Source organism: Eretmochelys imbricata, chromosome 10, assembly GCF_965152235.1.
Source record: "Eretmochelys imbricata isolate rEreImb1 chromosome 10, rEreImb1.hap1, whole genome shotgun sequence".
Classification (NCBI taxonomy): Eukaryota; Metazoa; Chordata; order Testudines; family Cheloniidae; genus Eretmochelys; species Eretmochelys imbricata.
In genome coordinates this window covers 32,814,250-32,833,610 of record NC_135581.1, presented here as the reverse complement: position 1 = coordinate 32,833,610, position 19,361 = coordinate 32,814,250, and the positions used below count along the sequence as shown (strand labels likewise).

The following is a 19,361-nucleotide window of genomic DNA, read 5'->3' as shown; positions in this document are numbered from 1 at the left end:
TCTGGACTCCTTTCACTGCACCAAGACAAAGCGTCTGGAAGGAGCACACATTCATCGGAGCTCCTGCTGAAAGCCATTCTCCGCATTACCCAGCCCCTCCAATACTCACCATGGGGCATGTAGGGCACAGAGCCATCTGCAGAAACGGGAGGGGGGATGTAGCCTGGCTGCAGGGGTGGCTCGTACGGGGGTGGCCCAAAATCTGAAGGGGGCACAGGCATCCCATAGGGCTGGACTCCAGCAGTGGAGACTCTGTCTGAAAGGAAAGGTGGAAGGCATAAAGGATTAGCTGGACTGGAAGGAGGTCACTGGGGAGAATGGAGGGGAGAGGCAGCAAGTGGCAAAGCACAGCTGAGCCGAGGCGTTCTAAGCCAGGCTGCAGTGGCAGCCAGGCCCCCAGCATATAGAGTGCAACATTAAGGGGGGCCTGGCAGAGACCAACCCGGTGGAGATCAACTTAATGTTGCAATGAGGGCCACACCCACAACCAGGCACTGCCAATGGGAAGAATCCAGCAAAACTGGAAACCCTGTGCTGTGCTAGAGGGAATCAGGAAGTGTCTCTCAGCCAAGCAAGCTCTGCCAAAGAGACCCCAACATCTCTCCTTCCCAACTCAGGGACTTTAACACCCACCGTGTTCAGGGAGCAACTCATCTGCAGTGACCATACTTCAGCAGGGGGCGCTCCTCCCTCCCAGCCAGTACTGGAAGCCCCCCCACACAGGCAAAAGGTGCCTAGAGCAGATCCCTGAGCACCGGGATTAAAGGCCCAAACTCTGGAAGAGGCATTAGCTGGAGACCAGCTGTATTTTGCTTGGGCACTGGCCTAACAGCCCCCTGCAGTTCCAGCCAACGTCTATAGCTCTGTGCCTTACTCCCTGCTCTGTTGGGGGGCTGGGAACCATCTGAGTCATGGCTGATGTGAGTTCTCTTACAGAGCACTATGGACTCTTCGGGAAGATAGTTATGAACTACAGTCATTCAGTCTGGCCAGCTGGGGGAGCAGCCACGATGAGAGGGGGATGGGCAGGACCATTTGGGAGCTGAACTGGCCTGCCAGTACACTCTAACAACTGACGTCCAACTCGCCTGTATCTCCCCTCTGGCTGCAGCTATGCCAGACAGGCAGGTTTCAGTCCCAGTCCTCGTTTGGGATCTCCACATCCGAGATGGATGTGAACTGGGGTCCGTGGAGTTCCAGTATATATGCATCCACCCCAGGGGTGCACAGCAGGCCTCCACCAGCAGCTTGGCTCCTTTTGCTCTGAGAAAACTAGGATTTTAGACCTGCCATAGCCACCCTGCCTCAGACTAACGTGCTGTGTGCTGCATTGCGTCAGCCATGCCTGCAGAGACATACCAGTGCTGGGTGTCTCAAGGGCCTCCTTAGGCCCTGGAGAGCACCTGATCCATGCCCCAATATAGTCAGGTACTTGCTGCTCAAACCAAGTTGCAGAGTTACTGGGAAGCACAGCTCTCCCCCTCGCTCAACACAGGGGCAGTGCCAAGGCATGGGCCGATACTCAAAGTGCAGTAAAATCCCGCCCCCAAAGCCGATTCACATCATTGCATTAAGGAGCTAAGAAATCCCACCTGCTTGCTACTAGCCGTTGTTCTGATTTTTTGGGAGGTACAAAGAATGCTGAGCAGCCACCCTGACTCCAGTGATCATGGGGCCGAGCATCTTCAAAAAGGAATTCTGGGAGACTTCTGAGCAGCCAATCACTATCCCTTTAAAGTAAAGGGCTCCTGGCATGCTGGGATTAATGCCCTCCTACCAGACAAAGGGTACAGGCAAATGCACAGCCAGATGGATCTGAGACAGGTATCTGAGGAAGCACATCTTGGTACCTTTTCAGCAGGAACAATGGGACCCATTTGGGGCCCACCAAACCTCAAGTGGCCAGGAGAGCAGTGGAAAAGAAATATATAATGAACAATTCTCTGTCTGCTTCAGCTTGTGAGGGGTCCTGTGGCTACAGAAACGTTTCACAAACCCCAAGGAACCATGCTGCATACTCAGTTATACAGCACCATGCAGCGGTGGCAGGATTTTGGGCAGGACATGGGTGTGAGGGGAGAAAAAGGGAGGATCCAGGCACCCCCAAGGAGGGGAGCAGCTGGTACTGAGAGAAGCAGAAGGGGAGACGGCCCAGTGGGAGAGCTCAGGGACTTTGTTTTAGCCACGCTGGGTCTAAGGTGGCAGCGAGCCATTCAAGATGGGACAGTGGAGAGACAGGCAGAGAAGCAAGACTGGACTGAAAACAAGAGGCAGATTTGTGAGGGGGGTACAGGGAGCCACAAGAGCTGGTGAGATCATCCAGGGCAGGAGGAGGAGTCAAGGATGGATCCCTGAGAGATACCAGCTGAGAGGCAGAGGGTGGAAAAACACCCAAAGTTGGGGTCAGAATCCCCAGAAGAGCAGTTACTTGGAAGCCCAGAGAGACAAGGGACAGGCAGCAGGAGGGTGATCAACTGAGGCAGCAGCTGGCTCATGGAGCAAAAGCACAGGAGAGGAAGCGAGATTTGGTCAAGGGCCCTGGTGAGAGTGGTCTGCATGAGGCCAGAGGCAGGGGCTCCTCTACAGAGAGGAGTCAACCTGCTTCGACCAAGTCTGTCACTCCTTGGACCAGCAAGGCAAGGACGAGAAATACACTGCTCAACTGGCCAACAGCTGAGTCACTGCCTGGAAGGTTCAGGAGAGAGAGGCAGGCCCTGCCATGCTGGGCTAGAGTCTGGCCTGCACAAAGAGTCACTTGGCTGGGTGACCAGACCCCTTGGGGGTCGGGAGACCCTGGGATGGTTTTATTACAGCTTCTCCAAGCTACCCACTGCATAGCTGCGCCACAGACCTCTCCTTGTCTCCCTGTTAGGTAGTAAAGGGTCTGAAATCGAAGTGGAGCAACGCGCTGACTTCACTGCTATAGCAGCTCTGCATCAACCCCAGTGCACCGCACCCAGCAGTGTGACTGTAAGGAGACCACCTGCCCCAGGGTTTCCCCTGCATCTGCCCTACTCCCATTGCCATTGGGACTGGATTGCAATGTAGATGGGATGCCCCATCCTCCGCAACTTACCCGACATGGTGGGTGGGCCATTCTTCTCTTCTATTAGCGGTGCAGAAGGTCCCCCTGGGTAGGGTGGGGGAGGGTCACTGGACATCGCTTACAGCTGGTCTACAAGGAAAAGAATTACAATACATACAAACTCATCACCCCTGGAAGTACAGAGGCATCCACACACACCCCCACACACACACCCCAGTACAGCTCAATGCAGGCAGAGAGGGAGAGCTTTAGGGTTACCGACAGGAACCAGATTTTTCCACAAGTGTCATTTTTGTGGGATCCTAAACCAGCTCATCGACAGACACTCGCTCCAACCCTAACACCCTGGGCTGTGATCTTGTCCTCATATCTCCCAAGCTAAGCAGCTCAAGCTGGGGTCAGAACTCATGGGGAACCCATGGTGCTGCAGGCAGCACTGCTGCTGATTCAGTGACCCTCGGTCCTAGGAGCCAGTGCTAAAATTAACCCAGCTCAGTGTTCAAGGTGCTATGCTGGAAGAGCTGAGCTTGCAGAGGGGATGCATAATAGTAGACCTATCCACTGCGGCATTTTTCATGAAAGGGAAAATATTAACCCAAGTGTCTAAATTTGATTTTAAGTAACTACATTCCACCTCCCTATATTCTCCTGCTGTTTCAATTGGATACATTATCCTTCTTCCCGTCGTACTTAAAAAGGCTGTAGAGAGTTAAACAACAGCTGTAGGTCACTGATGCAATTCCTGCATATATTTCCTAAATGCTTTGGGATTATTCAGGATGGAAGCTGCTCTACAAAAAAGATCAGCAGCATCATTGTGGGATCGGGGTAGAGGACGCACATCTGAAAAACATAGGCCCTGAACTCTGGATCCACACTTCATTAGGGTTAGAATCAAAGCTTTGTCTTATGTTAAAAAAGCAACACCTAGGGGGCAAGAACTGGAAGAAAAAACCCATAAAGCATTGAAGGAAATTAAATATTAGTTTCCTAGAAGTGCCTAGTCAGCTTCTAAGAGAGGCTTAGGAAAAGGATCATCTTTAGTTTCCAAATAGTTTTACCTTTCTTCTGCCTAGAGCTGGGCAAATCAGATGCCCTGATTGAGTCAAGAAAATGACAAAATTCTTGTCTAAATTATGCAGGTTGAAAGTCATGTTAGTCAGATGAAGTTGTCCGCGGGGAAACACACACACTTTATCAAATGAGCAAAATGATTCCCCCACACCCCTTTCTGGGTGTGTCTATGTATATATGCAAAAGAACTTTGTATCTGCACAAATCTCCATTCAGGCCAGTGGTTGCCCCCTCCCTGTGTGAATCAATAGGGAAGAAGCCTGCGTGGAAGATCAGGATCCAGAAAGTCCTGGGTGCTTTATTTTGTACTTACTGGGAACGGCTTCTTTTCTGGATGTTTTCATGACTAAGAAAGCCCCCAGCAATGGAACATGCTATCTAGAGCAACACTCCTCACAGAGACCGTGCATGTGCCAGTGAGGAACCAGAGCTCTCAGGGTCAAGACATTCCTCAGGAGATTATAAACTCATCACAGTTGGAGCCTACACTTTCTCTTTTCACTAGGAAGTTCAGTTCAGGTCATGCAGTGCCAGCTTTTCAGCAGGAGAGCAATGGACAAGAAGCCATGTTGGGTATCCATTCCTAAAGGTAGGTTTACACCACACTCCCATTTGGAGCCTGCTGCTGGGACGCAGCTGTCCACAGCTCATCCATGCTTCTAGCACAGTGTTTTAATTCAGAAATATAAAACATTTTCCCTTACACAGCACACACTGAGTATGGCTCTGAAAAGGTCTCAGGCTGGTGTCAAATACACTGGCAGCACTAATCACCACTGGGTAGCCACCTAGATTATAGATAGCACTTTGTTGGAGGGCAAGAGCTGGGACTTGCCCTGGGGCTAGACTGAGACTGTGTGATAACAACAGTATTAAACTTGGGGACCAAGCACTACCATATAGCCTCGTGTAGATCAGACACATTCCTACCAGTATTTCAAGACAGCTTTTCTACGTGGGTGAGGGATGCACTTGATATGGGAATCCATCTGGAAACTTCTCCCCCACCAGGATCTTTCCCTTGCTGCAGTCCGGACTACAGGATCACTGGGAATGATCTGCTGAGCACCTCATGCTGGGGTAGGGCTCCTTAGTGGGAAGCGACAGGGAGAGGGAAAGGGGATGGGTATCAGTTTACCTATAGGGCACTCATTTAGCAAAGCTTTTAGATAAAGAGATTAAGAGGGTGGTTTATACACAAGTTTATACAGTATTTCTTGCCCCTTGAGCAGTATTTCACAGTGATTGGCAAGGGTAAGAAACACTATTTCCCCTCCAAATAGAAGCACATAGCTATTTTGAAAAACAAGCTGCAGCACGCACAAGAGCTATCTATTCCCTGGTACTCCAGCCCCCAGGAACAGAGTATTTTTTAGGGTCACCGTTAACCAGGGTTACTGGCGCTGCAAACGGCGCTGAAATGCAGCAGTAATTAAACAGCTCAGACTCTGCCAGCGCAGAATTCATGGCATCACATTCTGTTCAAGTGGAATTTCATCCCCTTAGCAGAGTCCAGCACTAAGGACTGGGATTCCAGACTCCCATTGCAGTAGAGAAAGGGAAGAGTGACTTGGAGATGCCCAGAACTGGGATGTAATTTTTGCCTGCTCTTCTACCGCCTGTCTCTGAACCATGCGTCTTCCATGCAGCTGCTAAGCAAGGCACAGACAAGGCCTTGACATGAAAAATTAAACAAGGCAAGTACCTGAGTAAGGACAAATCTATACAACAAACACTCGCCTTTCTCAAGAAACTTCAAACATACAGCAAGTCTCCTCTGTGAAGCATTATACCCATTTCACAGAAAGCTAAATTGAGGGAGGGAGAGACTAACTTCCACCTGTTACGACTTATAGCTCCTTTTGCCTGTTTATTCTGCTCATATTTTTCCAATGACCTTCCCTGTTTCTTTTGCAATAGATCACTCAAAGCGTAACCCAGTCAAGGATAATTTTGTAGGAAACTGCAGAAAAATCTTACCACATCATCACAATTCAATCATACATCACCCTCTTCTCTTACAAACTTTTAATCATCCAGGAACCTTCTGATATCTCCAGGGGAGCAAGTGAATCCACCAAGGCCAGGAGTTCTCAAACTGGAGGTTGGAATCCCTCAGGGGGCTGCAAGGTTATTACACGGGGGGTTGTGAGCTCTCAGCCTCCACCCCAAACCCCACTTTGCCTCCAGCATTTATAATGGTGTTAAATATACAAAAAAGTGTTTTTTAATTTATAAGGGGCGGGTCACACTCAGAGGCTTGCTCTGTGAAAGGGGTCACCAGTACAAAAGTTTGAGATCCACTGATCAAGGCCCATATGTCTTCAGATGTCTCTATTTCTTTACTTAAGCCAGATCTACACTACAGACCTATATCAGAATAACTACATCACTCAGAGGTGTGAAAAATCCATACCCCTGAGTAACAGTTATACTGACCTAACCCCACGTGTAGACAGCGCTACAGTGGCTCTCTCGTCAGCACAGTAGCATCTTCACTAAAGCGCTACAGTGGCACAGCTGTACCAGTACATGAAGACAAACCCTTAGATTTATGCTCTAGGGCACCCTTGACGTAATTTCAAAATGCATCATAAGTGCAGCACTTGGGGAAAATCCACCACAAATCCCCCTCGAACAATTACAGTCTTCGCCAGTCTCCATTTTCAAATGCCCGGGGGAAAGCAGTACTTATTTCAGAGTAGCTTAATCAATTTGCAGCATCTCTCTAGATCATCATTCTATCCGCGTGACCTAGAAAGACAGAAATTGGGTTTATGCCCATTTTAGCTTCATTGAAATAACAGGAAGGTCAGGTCTGCTCTTCTCCATGTACTTGGGGTCTCCACGAGTGACTCACATATGGATTGAGAGCTCTCCCAGCACTGAACTGAAGAGGTATTAAATCCTTTAAGAGAGCTGTTTTGCCCCACAGAGTGTTTGAGTTAAATAAGTGATAAACAAAACCATTACATTTTAAACCCTAATCTTATCTCTAAAAAGTCACTCCCCCCTCTCAGTTGCTCAGGTATCACTTACTTGGTACTTGTAATCTCAATTATCCTAATATTCACGACTCATCCAGATATTCTTCCAGGGTAGACAAGACCTATATGTCTTACATGAAAACCCAGGGAGAGGGGGAAAAAAAACCCAGGAGGCCTTTTTTATAAATCATAAAGCAGAGAGAGAGAGCACAAACCCACACTTTGTGTTTGCCAGTCACCTTAAAGCCTCTACAGATTTTGGCAGGGTGGGGCAAGAGTTAAATACAGTAGATATCTTAAATCCTAACTCTCAGTCCAGAAATTACCCTGGCCACAAGCCTCTCTCCTGTTTCTAGGGCTAATACACTTTTTTTTCCAGTGTGAGAGACAAACTTCTGCTCACTGGAAATAGGGAATAAAGACCCTTAAGGAATAACCCATCTTTTAAATACTCAGAGGGACTGACCCTTCAAGCAACCATTAAAACACCAACTGCTCACCCCTCTCTGCCTGTGGCTGCTAAATTGCCATTTCCTCCAAATTGCAACAAGTCAGAATGCTCCACTACAACATGTAAGTCACTTTCATTCAGGATGTTAGGAGGGGAAGAGAATGGGGTATCTCAGATGTGGCCTAGTGAAGAGCAGTGCTGACTGACGCATTCCCAAAGGAATGCATCCAGTCCCCCTGGGCTGGACAGGCAGTGGCTGTACCAATCAGTTGAAGGGCTCATCTTCTATATACAAAGTTTCACTGGCTTAACTCAAGGTGCAAGTATTTTAAACTGATACAGTTAAAGGGCTGCAAAAGGTATGTGGACACTATCAGTTTAAACAAGACTTATTTCTGTTTAGCTTAAGTCTATTCTTAACTGATGGAAACTAAACTGAAATAAGCCCCATTTTAAGCCAAAATAAGAGTGTCAATAAACTAGAGCAAATGTGTGTAGAGAAAGCCTAAGGTGCTATAAGATTGAGGCAGTGAGGTAGGACAGAGAGAGGATCTTCAGAGGACAGAGAAAAGGGATATACTAAACTACAGTATTGTATAGTCCCACTGAATACCTGCTCCAGCCCAGGGTAGGCAGGATCTGCCCATTCTAATAGACCGGGGTGGTCAAACTGGCTCGCGAGCCACATGTGGCTCTTTTACCATTAGGGTTTAGCTCACGAAGTCCCCCACGGACCCCATTCTCCACCTACCAGACTGGGGGGGGAAGCTCAAGACCTCTGCCTTGCAGCAGGGTGGTGCGGTAGAGGCTTCTGCCCAGCAGGGAGGGGGTGTCGTCTCAGGGCTTTGGCCCTGTAGGACGCACTTGCCAGGGCTCAGGGCTTCAGCAGGAGTGGGGCTGAAGCTCCAACCCCCAGCTCCCGGCAGATTTGTCCCGGTTCTCGAACTTCTGAAGATTGTCGTATGTGGCTTGGAGGGCCAGTAAGTTTGGCCACCCCGTAATAGACAATGCGATTAAAGCGTTAGTTTCAAAGATTACGATGGCCCCAAGGGAGTGCTATGGTTGTGTGTGCGCAGTTTTTGTTTTTTTTTTCTAAATACTTCATTTGAAAAGTTTTGACCACATAGCTCCCTTTCAACAACTGAACCCCACTGATGGGCACACCAGTGTGTCATGGAAAATAACCCCCTCCAAGGATCGGTTTGGAAAAAACATGGTGGGCAGCAAGATAGCTTCGCTAAAATAACCAGAAATGAAACAGATAATAAGGCTAGCAATTAAAATGTCATCATTAGGCTTCTGAATCAACATCCTCTTAAGAGGAACAGAGGCAGTTCACACCTTGCCAAGCTATTGTTTCAGGTTGTGATTTTGCAGACTCAGCAAGACAGCTGCACAACAGGTCAGGGCCAGAATGTTTTCTTTGCTACAAAGAAAAAAGAGCTAAGAACTGAATCAGTTTGTAAATGAAAGTTTAAATTCTGTATAAACAAATGAGGCCATCGGAAGTACTTGCCAAGCACACCAAGTCCCTTTTTCTACTGGAAGAATGTGCCCATAAAGAGAGACATGTAAAGGGTAAGAAACATCTATGCATTCCTTGTTGTTCCTCTAAGGTGTATGCAGAAAGCTGCTACCCCCTAAAAAGAAGCAGCCGTTTTTCCTGCTTGTTTTTAACACTAGAAACATATGGTCTGTTCTACCCTGTTTCTGCTGGAGGACTCTACGGCTGTCTGGAGAGCTAGTGGCAGGTGACATCACAAGATGCTGAAATCGAAGCTATAGGGGGAGGAAGGTATTTTTGTCAGACCATTTAAAGCTCTATTTTTCCTTTTGCTTTTTGTTACAGCAAACGCAAAACATTGGCCAATCTGTTGGGAGCTGAATCTTTAACAACAGTATTTTCCCTCCACCTTCACAGGAGGGCTGAAGGCCCTCTTGGAGGACTCGAGAAGAAAAACAGGGAAGGCAAAACTTGACATGTCTGACATTGTTAAGATTAAAAAATAATCATAATAATCTGTCAAGTTTCATTTATACATCATGAAGCAGCAAAAAAGCCACGAAACAATTTCCACACTCTTTGCAAGTCACTTTTAAGTAGCACCAGACTGTTCAGTATGCCAGCCTTCATGACAGATCAGGAGCTAAACTCCCTTCTGAGGATCATTCAGCTGGAAGGCTAAAGCGAACCTGCAAGGGAAACAAAATATGGGTTTGTGCCCTTGTCAGGGTTCCTTCCCCACTCTGAACTCTAGGGTACAGATGTGGGGACCCGCATGAAAGACCCCCTAAGCTTATTCTTACCAGCTTAGATTAAAAGCTTCCCCAAGGTACAAATGTTTCCTTGTCCTTGAACAGTATGCTGCCACCACCAAGCATTTTAAACAAAGAACAGGGAAACAGACCACTTGGAGATGTCTTTCCCCAAAATATCCCCCCAAGCCCTACACACCCCTTTTCTGGGGTGGCTTGAGAATAATATCCTAACCAATTTGTTACAAAATCATCAACGACCCAAACCCCTGGATCTTGGAACAATGGAAAAATCAGTCAGGTTCCTAAAATAAGGATTTTATTTAAAAAAAAAGTAAGGTAAAAATCATCTCTGTAATATCAGGATAGAAAATACTTTACAGGGTATTCAGATTCAAAAACACAGAGGATCCCCCTCTGGGCAAAACCTTAAAGTTACAGAAAACAGGAATAAACCTCCCTCTTAACACAGGGAAAAGTCACATAAAACAAAAGATAAACTAATCCGCCTTGCCTGGTTTACCTATACTGGTTGCAATATTGGAGACTTGGATTAGGATGGGTTGGAGAAGATGGATTTCTATCTGGCCTCTCTCAGTCCCAAGAGAGAACAACCACGTAAACAAAGAGCACAAACAAAAGCCTCCCCCACTCAAGATTTGAAAGTATCTTGTCCCCTTATTGGTCCTTTGGGTCAGGTGCCAGCCAGATTAGCTGAGCTTCTTAACCCTTTACAGGTAACAGGATGTTGCCTCTGGCCAGGAGGGATTTTATAGCACTGTATACAGAAAGATGGTTACCCTTCCCTTTATATTTATGACAGCCCTTTTTTGCTACTGATGTATTTGAGAAATAAAACTCAGGCCCTTCATGTTTGTTTTTGTTTGTTAAGCAGGGAGCATTCCGCTTGATTTTTCATTAGCAATTCAGGTCTTGGCTAATGTGGCAAAACTAGGATTACAAGTCAGTATCATAAGCACCAAGGAAACAAAATGTAAGCCATTGAGATAGAGAATCTGAATAAAAATCACTTCCTAAATCTTGTTTGGTTTAAAATTCATTTAAATCAATACCTGACAAACCCACAGAATTAAAACTCTGTTACAGATTTAGCATCCCAGGCCCCTCAATTAAGGACTGAGAATGCTTCCACTGTACATCTCTGGGCCCTAACAAGATCTCCAGCACAGCAGAGAGCAAAAGGCTCAAGATTCCTGATTCTGCTCAACAAGCAGAATCCTCCCACACTTCCTCCAACAAAAAAACAGGGCACAGACCCAATTTTGAGTTTCTTTTACAGGTCTCTTTTCAGGAATGTGTACCTTGTAAAGCTCTTTGGAACCCTTGAAGATCAAAGGCACTAAAGACATTAAATATATTTTACCAAGGATAAAACTAAAGCATGTTCTGCAGTCTGGGGAGTATGCTGGGAAGCGAGGAAAAGAATAAATAACTGACAGCTGAACTAAACACCACCCTGGCTGTGTCGCACACTCCCTTTCTCTCACCCATTGAGAGTACCTGCTCGCAAACCAACACTTGTTACCACCAGATACTGGGCAAGACAGCAAAAGGGTGTGACTACAGTTTGCATATGCAGCGGAAATGGTCAGAAATCCAGTTAGCTCTAATGAAAGGTCAGTTATATTTCTGAGCTACTCTACTGTATTTTCCTGGGCACAGGCTGTATGTATTTAGCATTATCCTCCAGGAGCGGAGCCACACCATGCTGAAAGAGCCAAATCTACACTGGCACCCTCTTCCCAAAAAGAATTTGCCACTCACACTCTACCGCCAGCTTCCAGCTGTAGAAATATTGCTGCTGCCAGGGTGGCAAGCTTCTTTGGTGCAGGGCTGGAGAGACCCGCTTGCAGAGCAGGACAAAAGCAGTACTTACAAACGAAACACAAACAAACAAAAAGGGCTGCCTGCATAGAAAAATAACGACATTCACCTGGGCAAATCCATCTGAGTCAGACAGATGATGCTTCCCATCCCTGATCTACAGCCTGCATTTCTCTGCAGGAAGATCTTGGGTTCCAGTCACCGATTAGCCACTCATTCTATCAAGTGACCTTGGGCAAGTCACTTGACCTTCCATGTGCCTCAGTTAACGCAGCTGGAAATCTAAATGAGCAGTACAAACCTCACTGAAAACCAGATGCTGCATCCAAGGCAAGATTCCCAGGGAAATAAATTACAAGCACAACGAAACAAACAGCATGCTGCTGTTCGGGTTCACCTGCTCCTCAGCTAGAAAATCAGATTAGTTTTTCCCACCCAACTCCACAACGAGAGAGATCAGGAAAAACTGCAAATAAATTCCCAAAGAAAACAAAGGCTGATTCTCCCCCAGCATCCCTCAAAGGGTTACACCGTGGGAGGAGCACTCAGAAGGACCTTGTGCCTCCAGGTGGGCTGCTTTGATCATGCACTGTTTGTCTTCACTACTGGCAATGCCAGAGCAGAGTTAGCAGGAGATGGTTAACTTGAACGTTTAAAACAAGCCTGCTTAAAAAAAATTAAAAATTAAACAGCAAATTAGGCTGCAGCTCTTTAATCAACACTTAAAACTAAAACCTTAAACAGAAACCAAATCCCAGCCTTGATACTGCTAAACAAGAGCACACAAGGAAAGCTCAGACACGCGTTATACTTTGCACCATCAAAGCAGTTGTATTTGTTTCTTCAGACATTTTTCTAAGAATAACATGGAGACCCAGAGCACAACGCAAACTAGGCTGTAGCATTAATCATTGAGAAATTAATATCCCCACAATTACTTGCTGTCTTGCCCTGCGCTGACAGTGAGGTGGATTCAGAACACAAAGGGCAGGCTTCAGTATACTTTGGGTGTTACAGTGGATATAATTAACTCACTTAAAATGAACAGCAGAACCCAAATCTTAATTCTTCTATCCCTTACAAGTCTCTGCTCTAGAACAGCTCCAAAGCTAGAATGGCAGGGGTGCTGAAGGCCAGAACTGAGACACGTTGGCAAAGAAATTTGCACATCTCACTGTGGGCCCAATCAAATGCTCCATAAATTCAGTGGAAAGTCTCTCCTTGATTTCAGTGGCAACTGGATATGGCCCAATTCCTGGATCTAATCTCTAGTCTAAATTTTCATAAACCCCAAATAACAATTGTCCATAGCACTATAACTAATGTAGTCTAATAGTCTGTCCAGCAGTAATCTATGATGGGCTTGTTACATTGTTTTGTGGTTTAACATATTATTGACTGAAATAAGATAAATGTTCCTATTTTAGATAAACTCCAAATGCAGCAATTCTGCAAAGCATTAGAAAATTCATCACTGCATATACAAAGTGCTTCTCTTCCTATTTTCTTCTGCTGGAATGTACAGTTTAATAGGTTACTGTTTACTGCAATAAAATGTATCCCATGAAACAAGCAGGAAGGACAAGGCCGAGTTCATGCCGCAGTTGGCTTGTTTACACTTGAAATGCTGCAGCCCACCACTGTCGTCCTTCACTGTAAAGTGTAGACACTACCTACGCTGACAGGAGAGGTCTCCCATTTGCACAGGAATTCTTCCATCTACCTAGTACTGTCTACACCGGGGATTAGATCGGTTTAACTACGTTGCTCAGGGGTGTGGATTTTTCCATTTTCTCTCTCTGCAGATATTCTGATCTTAGCACTAGGGAAGTTGTGCTTGCTTGCTATAAATGTGACATGGCTGTTGTTACTGAAGACTTGTGAGAAATATCCTCTAAGTCAGATGTTTGATTTTTGATTTTTCAGATTCCATGGTCATTTCTAGCAAGGCTACATGGTCTTGCAGTTAAAACAGAACCCTGGGAGACAGGAGACGTGGGTTCTTTTCCCAACTCTGCCACAGGCTGAGACACCATGGGCAAGTCACTTAGCTTATCTGTACCTCAATTTCCCCAATTGCAAAATGACAACACTAACTCAGTGATGGTGTGAGGTTTAGCTAATATTTGCAAAGGGCCTGGAGATACTCAACCAAAGCTTATGAAAGACAAAACTTTTATCTAGAAGGTGGACTCCTGGCAGTGGAAGACCTTAGATTCTGAATAGCATGTTAAGCTAGGCACAGCTTCAGGACACCTTCCTTGGGCTAACAGAGATGCGGGTGGGGCATAATCACTGAGGCAATGTTCCAGAGAAAGACAATATATAAACACTCACTAAGGATGGTTCAATGATGAGGGCACCAGCCTAGGACTTGGGAAACCAGGGTTCAATTCCCTGCCCCACTTCTTTTGTGACCTTGGGCCTCTCTGTGGCTCAGTTTTCCATCTGTAAAATGGGATAACAGCCCTGCCCTACTTCACAGGGGTGTTGCAGGCAAGCATTAAAGATCGTGAGGTGCTCAGATACAATGGTAAGTACCTAAGGGCTTGGCTATACTTGCGAGTTACAGCACAATAAAGGAGCCCCGGGTGCACTAGCTCACTACCCATCCACACTGACAAAGGCATGGAGAGCGCTGACTCCGCGGCTACAGTGCTGCTGGTACTCCACCTCGGTGAGTGGAATAACGTTTGCTGCGCCCCTGCTGGAGCACCGCAGCACCAGTGTGAACGAGGTGTTGCTTTACTGCTCTCTGATCAGCCTCCGCAAACGTCCCATAATCCCCTTAAGTCAAGTGGCCACCCTTGTCATTGTTTGGAATCGGCTACAGGAATGCGGAAATGCCCTTTGAAAGCTCTGTTTCTGACAGCCAGCTGCTTATCTGCTCCGAGACAAAGCAACCATTAGTGTGGAATGCTGTGTGTGTGTGTGTGTGTGAGAGGGGGGTGGGGGGGACGAGGGGAGTCTGCTGCTGTCTTAACTTACAAGACAGCAGGCTGACATGCTCTCAGCCCCCCCAAAAAAACCTCTCTCTCCCCCCACATACACACAACACACTCCCTGTCACACTCCACCCCACCCCCATTTGGGAAGCATGTTGCAGCCACTTGCACGCTGGGATAGCTGCCCATAATGCACCACTCCCAATGCTGCTGCAAGTGCTGCAAATGTGGCCACGCCAGTGCACTTGAAGCGGTCAGTGTAGACAGACTGCAGCGCTTTCCCTACTGCGCTCCACCAAGGCTGGTTTAACTCAAAGCGCTCTACATCTGCAAGTGTAGCCATGCCCTAAGATAGAGAAACTGAATCCCAATTAAGCGGACCCTGCAGCCTTGGAGGAGGTTGCTTGCTTCTCACCAGATGCTGCATTGTTTTTATGTAGTTGTCTACCAGGAGGATAAAGATGGGGGGAAAAGGGTGAACCAGAAGTTGAAAGCCACGTGGCACCCACTCAGGAAGATCAACTTAATGAGCTGTGGGCCATGAGATAGTGCTAAGTGAAAAGGTGACACACAGACCCTGCTAAAGATATCTCCACAGAAGGGAGCTTATAGAATCATAGAAATGTAAGGCTGGAAGGGACCTCAAGAGTCATCTAGTCCAGTCCCCTGTGTTAAGGCAAGACCAAGTAATCTAGACCATCCTTGACAGGTTTGTCCAACCTGTTCTTAGAAACCTTCAAATAATGGTGATTCCACAACCTCCTTTGGAAGCTTATTCCAGAGCTCAACTATCCTTATAGCTAGAAAGGTTTCCCTAATATCTAACCTAGACCTCCCCTGCTGCAGATTAAGCCCTTTATTTCTTGTTTTATCTTCAGTGGACATGGAAAATATATTGAACACTGTCCTCTTTAAAACAGACTTTAACATGTCACACTGTCTGGAGTGGCTCACGACCGTGAGTGCCTACCTGAGGGCAGATTGTCAGTAACAGGGCAGACACCCCAAGCTGGTGGTATGTTCTATAATTAGATTTCACCAAGCCAATAACAAAGGTGAACTCCTGGATCACTATAACAGTCTTACCATGGAGTCACAGACAGTACCCTGAGACTCTCCAGTTTATCCTGCCACCCAGACAAACTGGACTTAGTGATAAATGGTCACTTATCACCACACCCCCCCCCACACAAAAAAAAAATCCACCACACACTCAGGTGGCTTCCAGTCACTTACCCCCCAAATCAGTTGGTACCCTAGATCTTATGCCAAAGACAATGTTTGTAGCCAATCCTGTAATAAACTATCCATAGGTTTATTCACTAGGAAAAAGAAATAAGACAGTTATTTACCAATTAAAGCAAGCAAACATATACACACAAATAAGTTATCATCTAAATCCTAAGAGTGACAGAGTTGTAGTGATCTGTCAGTTCAAAGTGTCTCTCAGGGCAGCCGCAGGAGGCAGCCCCTGAGGATCTCTGGTTTCAGTTTAGTGTCTTTGGTCAAACAGCCAAAAAGATGAGGTTTCTTGTCATGGATTTTTATTCCTTTCCCCCCAGAATTCAAGATGGACAAGTTCATGTGCACATCTCCTCTTCATGCGGGTCTGGGGGGAAGCAATCAACAAGGTCTTTTGTCCTCTGATGTTCCACAATGGTTTGTCTGGTGTCTATGGGCCTTCTTTTGCTGGACAGGAGGTAATACCTCCCGTGTTTCACACTGAGTAATGTCTCTCTCTTGAATGTGGGGGTTGATAGTTACAGAGCAAACACTTAACTATTACCTTATAACAGGGAATGTAGCTATTATAAGTGAGATTAATGCACACAGCAACGTACAAGCATTTCATAGACTCTAAATACATTCTTATAAGACTAATATCTATTTTGAGCAAAATGAACACACAGGTAACCTGGTCTGGTCTCCAACTGTGACACCATCAGCTCTTAGCTAATGCCCATAGGACTTAGGCAAGAGCTGGCATCTGGTCTGCCAGTGTTGTAACATATTTGAAGACTGATTGCTATGGGGTCCCCCTTCAGTCTTCTTTTCTCAAGGCTAATCATCTCCAATTTTTTTTTTTAACCTTTTCTCATAGGTCAGGTTTTCTAAACCTTATATCCTCCTTCTTGTTGCTCTCCTCTGGACTCTCTCCAATTTATCCACATCTTTCCTGAAGTGTGGCAACCAGAATTGGACACAGTACTCCAGCTGAGGCCTCACCAGTGCCAAGAAGAGCAGTACAATTGCCTCTCGTGTCTTCCATTCAGCCAGCATAGTATTAGCTTTTTTCACAACTGCCTCATATTGTTGACTCACATTCGATTTGTGAACCACTCTAACCCCCAGATCCATTTCAGCAGTACTACCACCTGGACAGTTATTCCCCATTTTGTAGCTGTGAATTTGATTTTTCCTTCCTAAGCGAAGAACTTTGCACTTGCTGTACTGCTGGCTTGTGTGCTGCAAACACTACTTACTGCTCACAGGATGTAATTAGATCTTCCTGCATTCACAAGGTATGGAACACAACAGATGGTGCAGGCTTATTCTTAAATGCAGAGGCACTGGAATGACCCATACTTCTAGCAGCTCCTTGCCAGAACAGGGATTTAGTTCCTTTTAACAGTTTGGAGCTAGCAGTCACATTGTATTTTGCGCCTCACTAAGCCCCCTCAAAATTTAGCTCAGGATTAACACATGGACACACTGGGAAGATCCCAGATCACACATGGGGTAACTCATTCTGATACCCTGAAAAATGTTAGGGGTGCCTATCGCTAAGTCTACTCTGCCAGCTTGTGGTGTGCCTTACCCCTGCACATTTCTGGGTGCTAGACATATCACTACACATGTGTTCATACACACCAGGAGCACACATAGGCACTGTTGCATAACACAGAAGCTAACAGAACTCCCCAGCTAAGCTGATATGTGTTTGGGGAGATGGCTCTAAGGGGGCAGTAGCGAGAGCACCAAACTTTCACCTCTGGAAGCCGGAACCCAGTTTTGCTCACAAGTGCTTGGGAAGTGCTCAGTGTAGCCACTAGGGAAGGTTCGGTTACATCACAAAACAAGGCTCTAGTTCCATTCTGGAGGAGACACTTTCTTGTTCACATGTTAGAATTTCACATGTACGTGTATGGGAAGTACTAGGCCCTTTGCCTTCCCCTCATGCCCCTCTTCTCTGCCAGTTCACCACCCCCAACTCAGTGTTCTTCTCATCCCCATCAATTCACTACTCATCCTTCTGTGGTTAGGAAGGAAAGAGGTTATGACGCTCCCCTCTGGTGTTATCTGGGCCAGTGATCTGCTAGGTCACTCCAATCCTTGACTCTGGGAGCCAGCCTTACCCTGCTCTGCTGTGAGAACCCCCACTCCCAGGCTGTTCACGCACAGCCTCTGGCATGTAAGCTGCTCCCAGCTACTTGCAAACGAATGACACTAGCCAGTATCTCCGGTTCCAGACACAACCCTAGGGATCTCTGTCTTACAGTGTCCAGTTATGCCCACTGGATGTTGCAAGCTTATATGAGTTCATCAATTTAACAAAGAAATTGATATGTACCAGGCTTGTTATCCCAAAGGGAGTCTCTGACATGCTGCAATCCAAATGCACTGCTCCAGGTAGAATAAACAAATAGATTTTAAGTGATTATAAGTCAAAGCATAAGTCAGACTTAGTCAAATGAAATAAAAGCAAAACGCATTCTAAGCTGACCTTATCACTTTCAATGTCCTTACAAACTTAGATGCTTCTCACCACCGGCTGGCTGGCTGCTCTTCAGAAAGGATCTCCCCTTTCATCGGCATTTCAGTCACTTGGCGTGGGGTCTGTAGATGTAGGTGGAAGAGAGATGGAGAGCATAGCAAATATCTCTTCTTTTTCATCATGTCCTTTCTTCTCTCTTGGCTTTGCTCCCCACCCCTTCAGAGTCAGGTGAGCATTACCTCATCGCAGTTCCAAACTGACCAAAGGAAGGGGGGTGCCTCCCTTGAGAGTCTAACAGATTCTTCTGTTGCTGCCTAGGCCAGCGACTATTGTTCCTGTGAGGCTGGGCTTGGTTTGTACCATCCATGCCCTGTTGAGGTGTGAACTGCCCCTCTGCTTCTGGAGAGTTTTTGTCTGGGCTTGCTTTAAGCCATGAGGATACATTTTTCAGCCTCATAAAGGTTATAATTTCATGTATATAGTTAACATTACTATAACAACACTACAACAACAATGCTCAGTACATCATGAGCCTTCCAAAGACCCCCGACGGAACAAACTTTGCATTGGATACCACACAATCATTTTACAAGGATGAACATGGGCGTGCTGGGTGTTCCCCCAAGGTACAGAGTGTCAGAGGGCTCTTGGCCTTTGCATGAATTAGTCTTTCAGGGAGAGGACAACTTATCGGTTAGGCGACTTCCTTCTCCCTGCTCCTAACTGCGCTGTCTCCCTTACCAGGCAGGGCTAGAGCAGCAGGTCACCTCTACAGGTGAGGCAAAAAGCCACTGAGGCCTCAAGACCCTACCCAGACCTCCAGGCAGCCCTTCGGCAGATGCCAAGAAGGGACACAACCTGGACATGGTTGGCCTGATTCTGTACAGTGATACATCAAACAGGAGAAAAGAAAGTGCAGGATGAGCTGAAAAATGTGTGATCCCCACAAACACATACTTAACATAAAGCCACGCCTTCATTTGGCATAACTGGGGCTCAATAAGCAGGCCACTGAAGAGATGTAAGTCAGGACTTCAAGGTT

The 19,361-nt window shown here is 46.4% G+C and overlaps 1 protein-coding gene across 6 annotated transcripts in view; it reads right to left on the bottom strand.

The window, feature by feature from the left end:
- CDIP1 (cell death inducing p53 target 1) overlaps window positions 1-19,361 on the bottom strand; it is a 35,299-nt gene that overhangs the window by 4,941 nt on the left and 10,997 nt on the right. For 2 of the 6 annotated variants that reach the window (XM_077828257.1, XM_077828258.1), the window contains exons 2-4: window positions 15,841-15,926; window positions 3,077-3,175; window positions 110-256 (exon numbers count right to left, since the gene is read on the bottom strand). In XM_077828257.1, the coding sequence (XP_077684383.1) occupies window positions 110-256; window positions 3,077-3,161 (232 nt within the window). In that variant the 5' untranslated portion in view covers window positions 3,162-3,175; window positions 15,841-15,926. Of the gene's footprint in view, window positions 1-109; window positions 257-3,076; window positions 3,176-5,050; window positions 5,210-15,840; window positions 15,927-18,328; window positions 18,442-19,361 lie in introns of all 6 variants that reach the window. The other 4 variants (XM_077828255.1, XM_077828260.1, XM_077828256.1 and 1 more) reach the window with 3 other exon arrangements.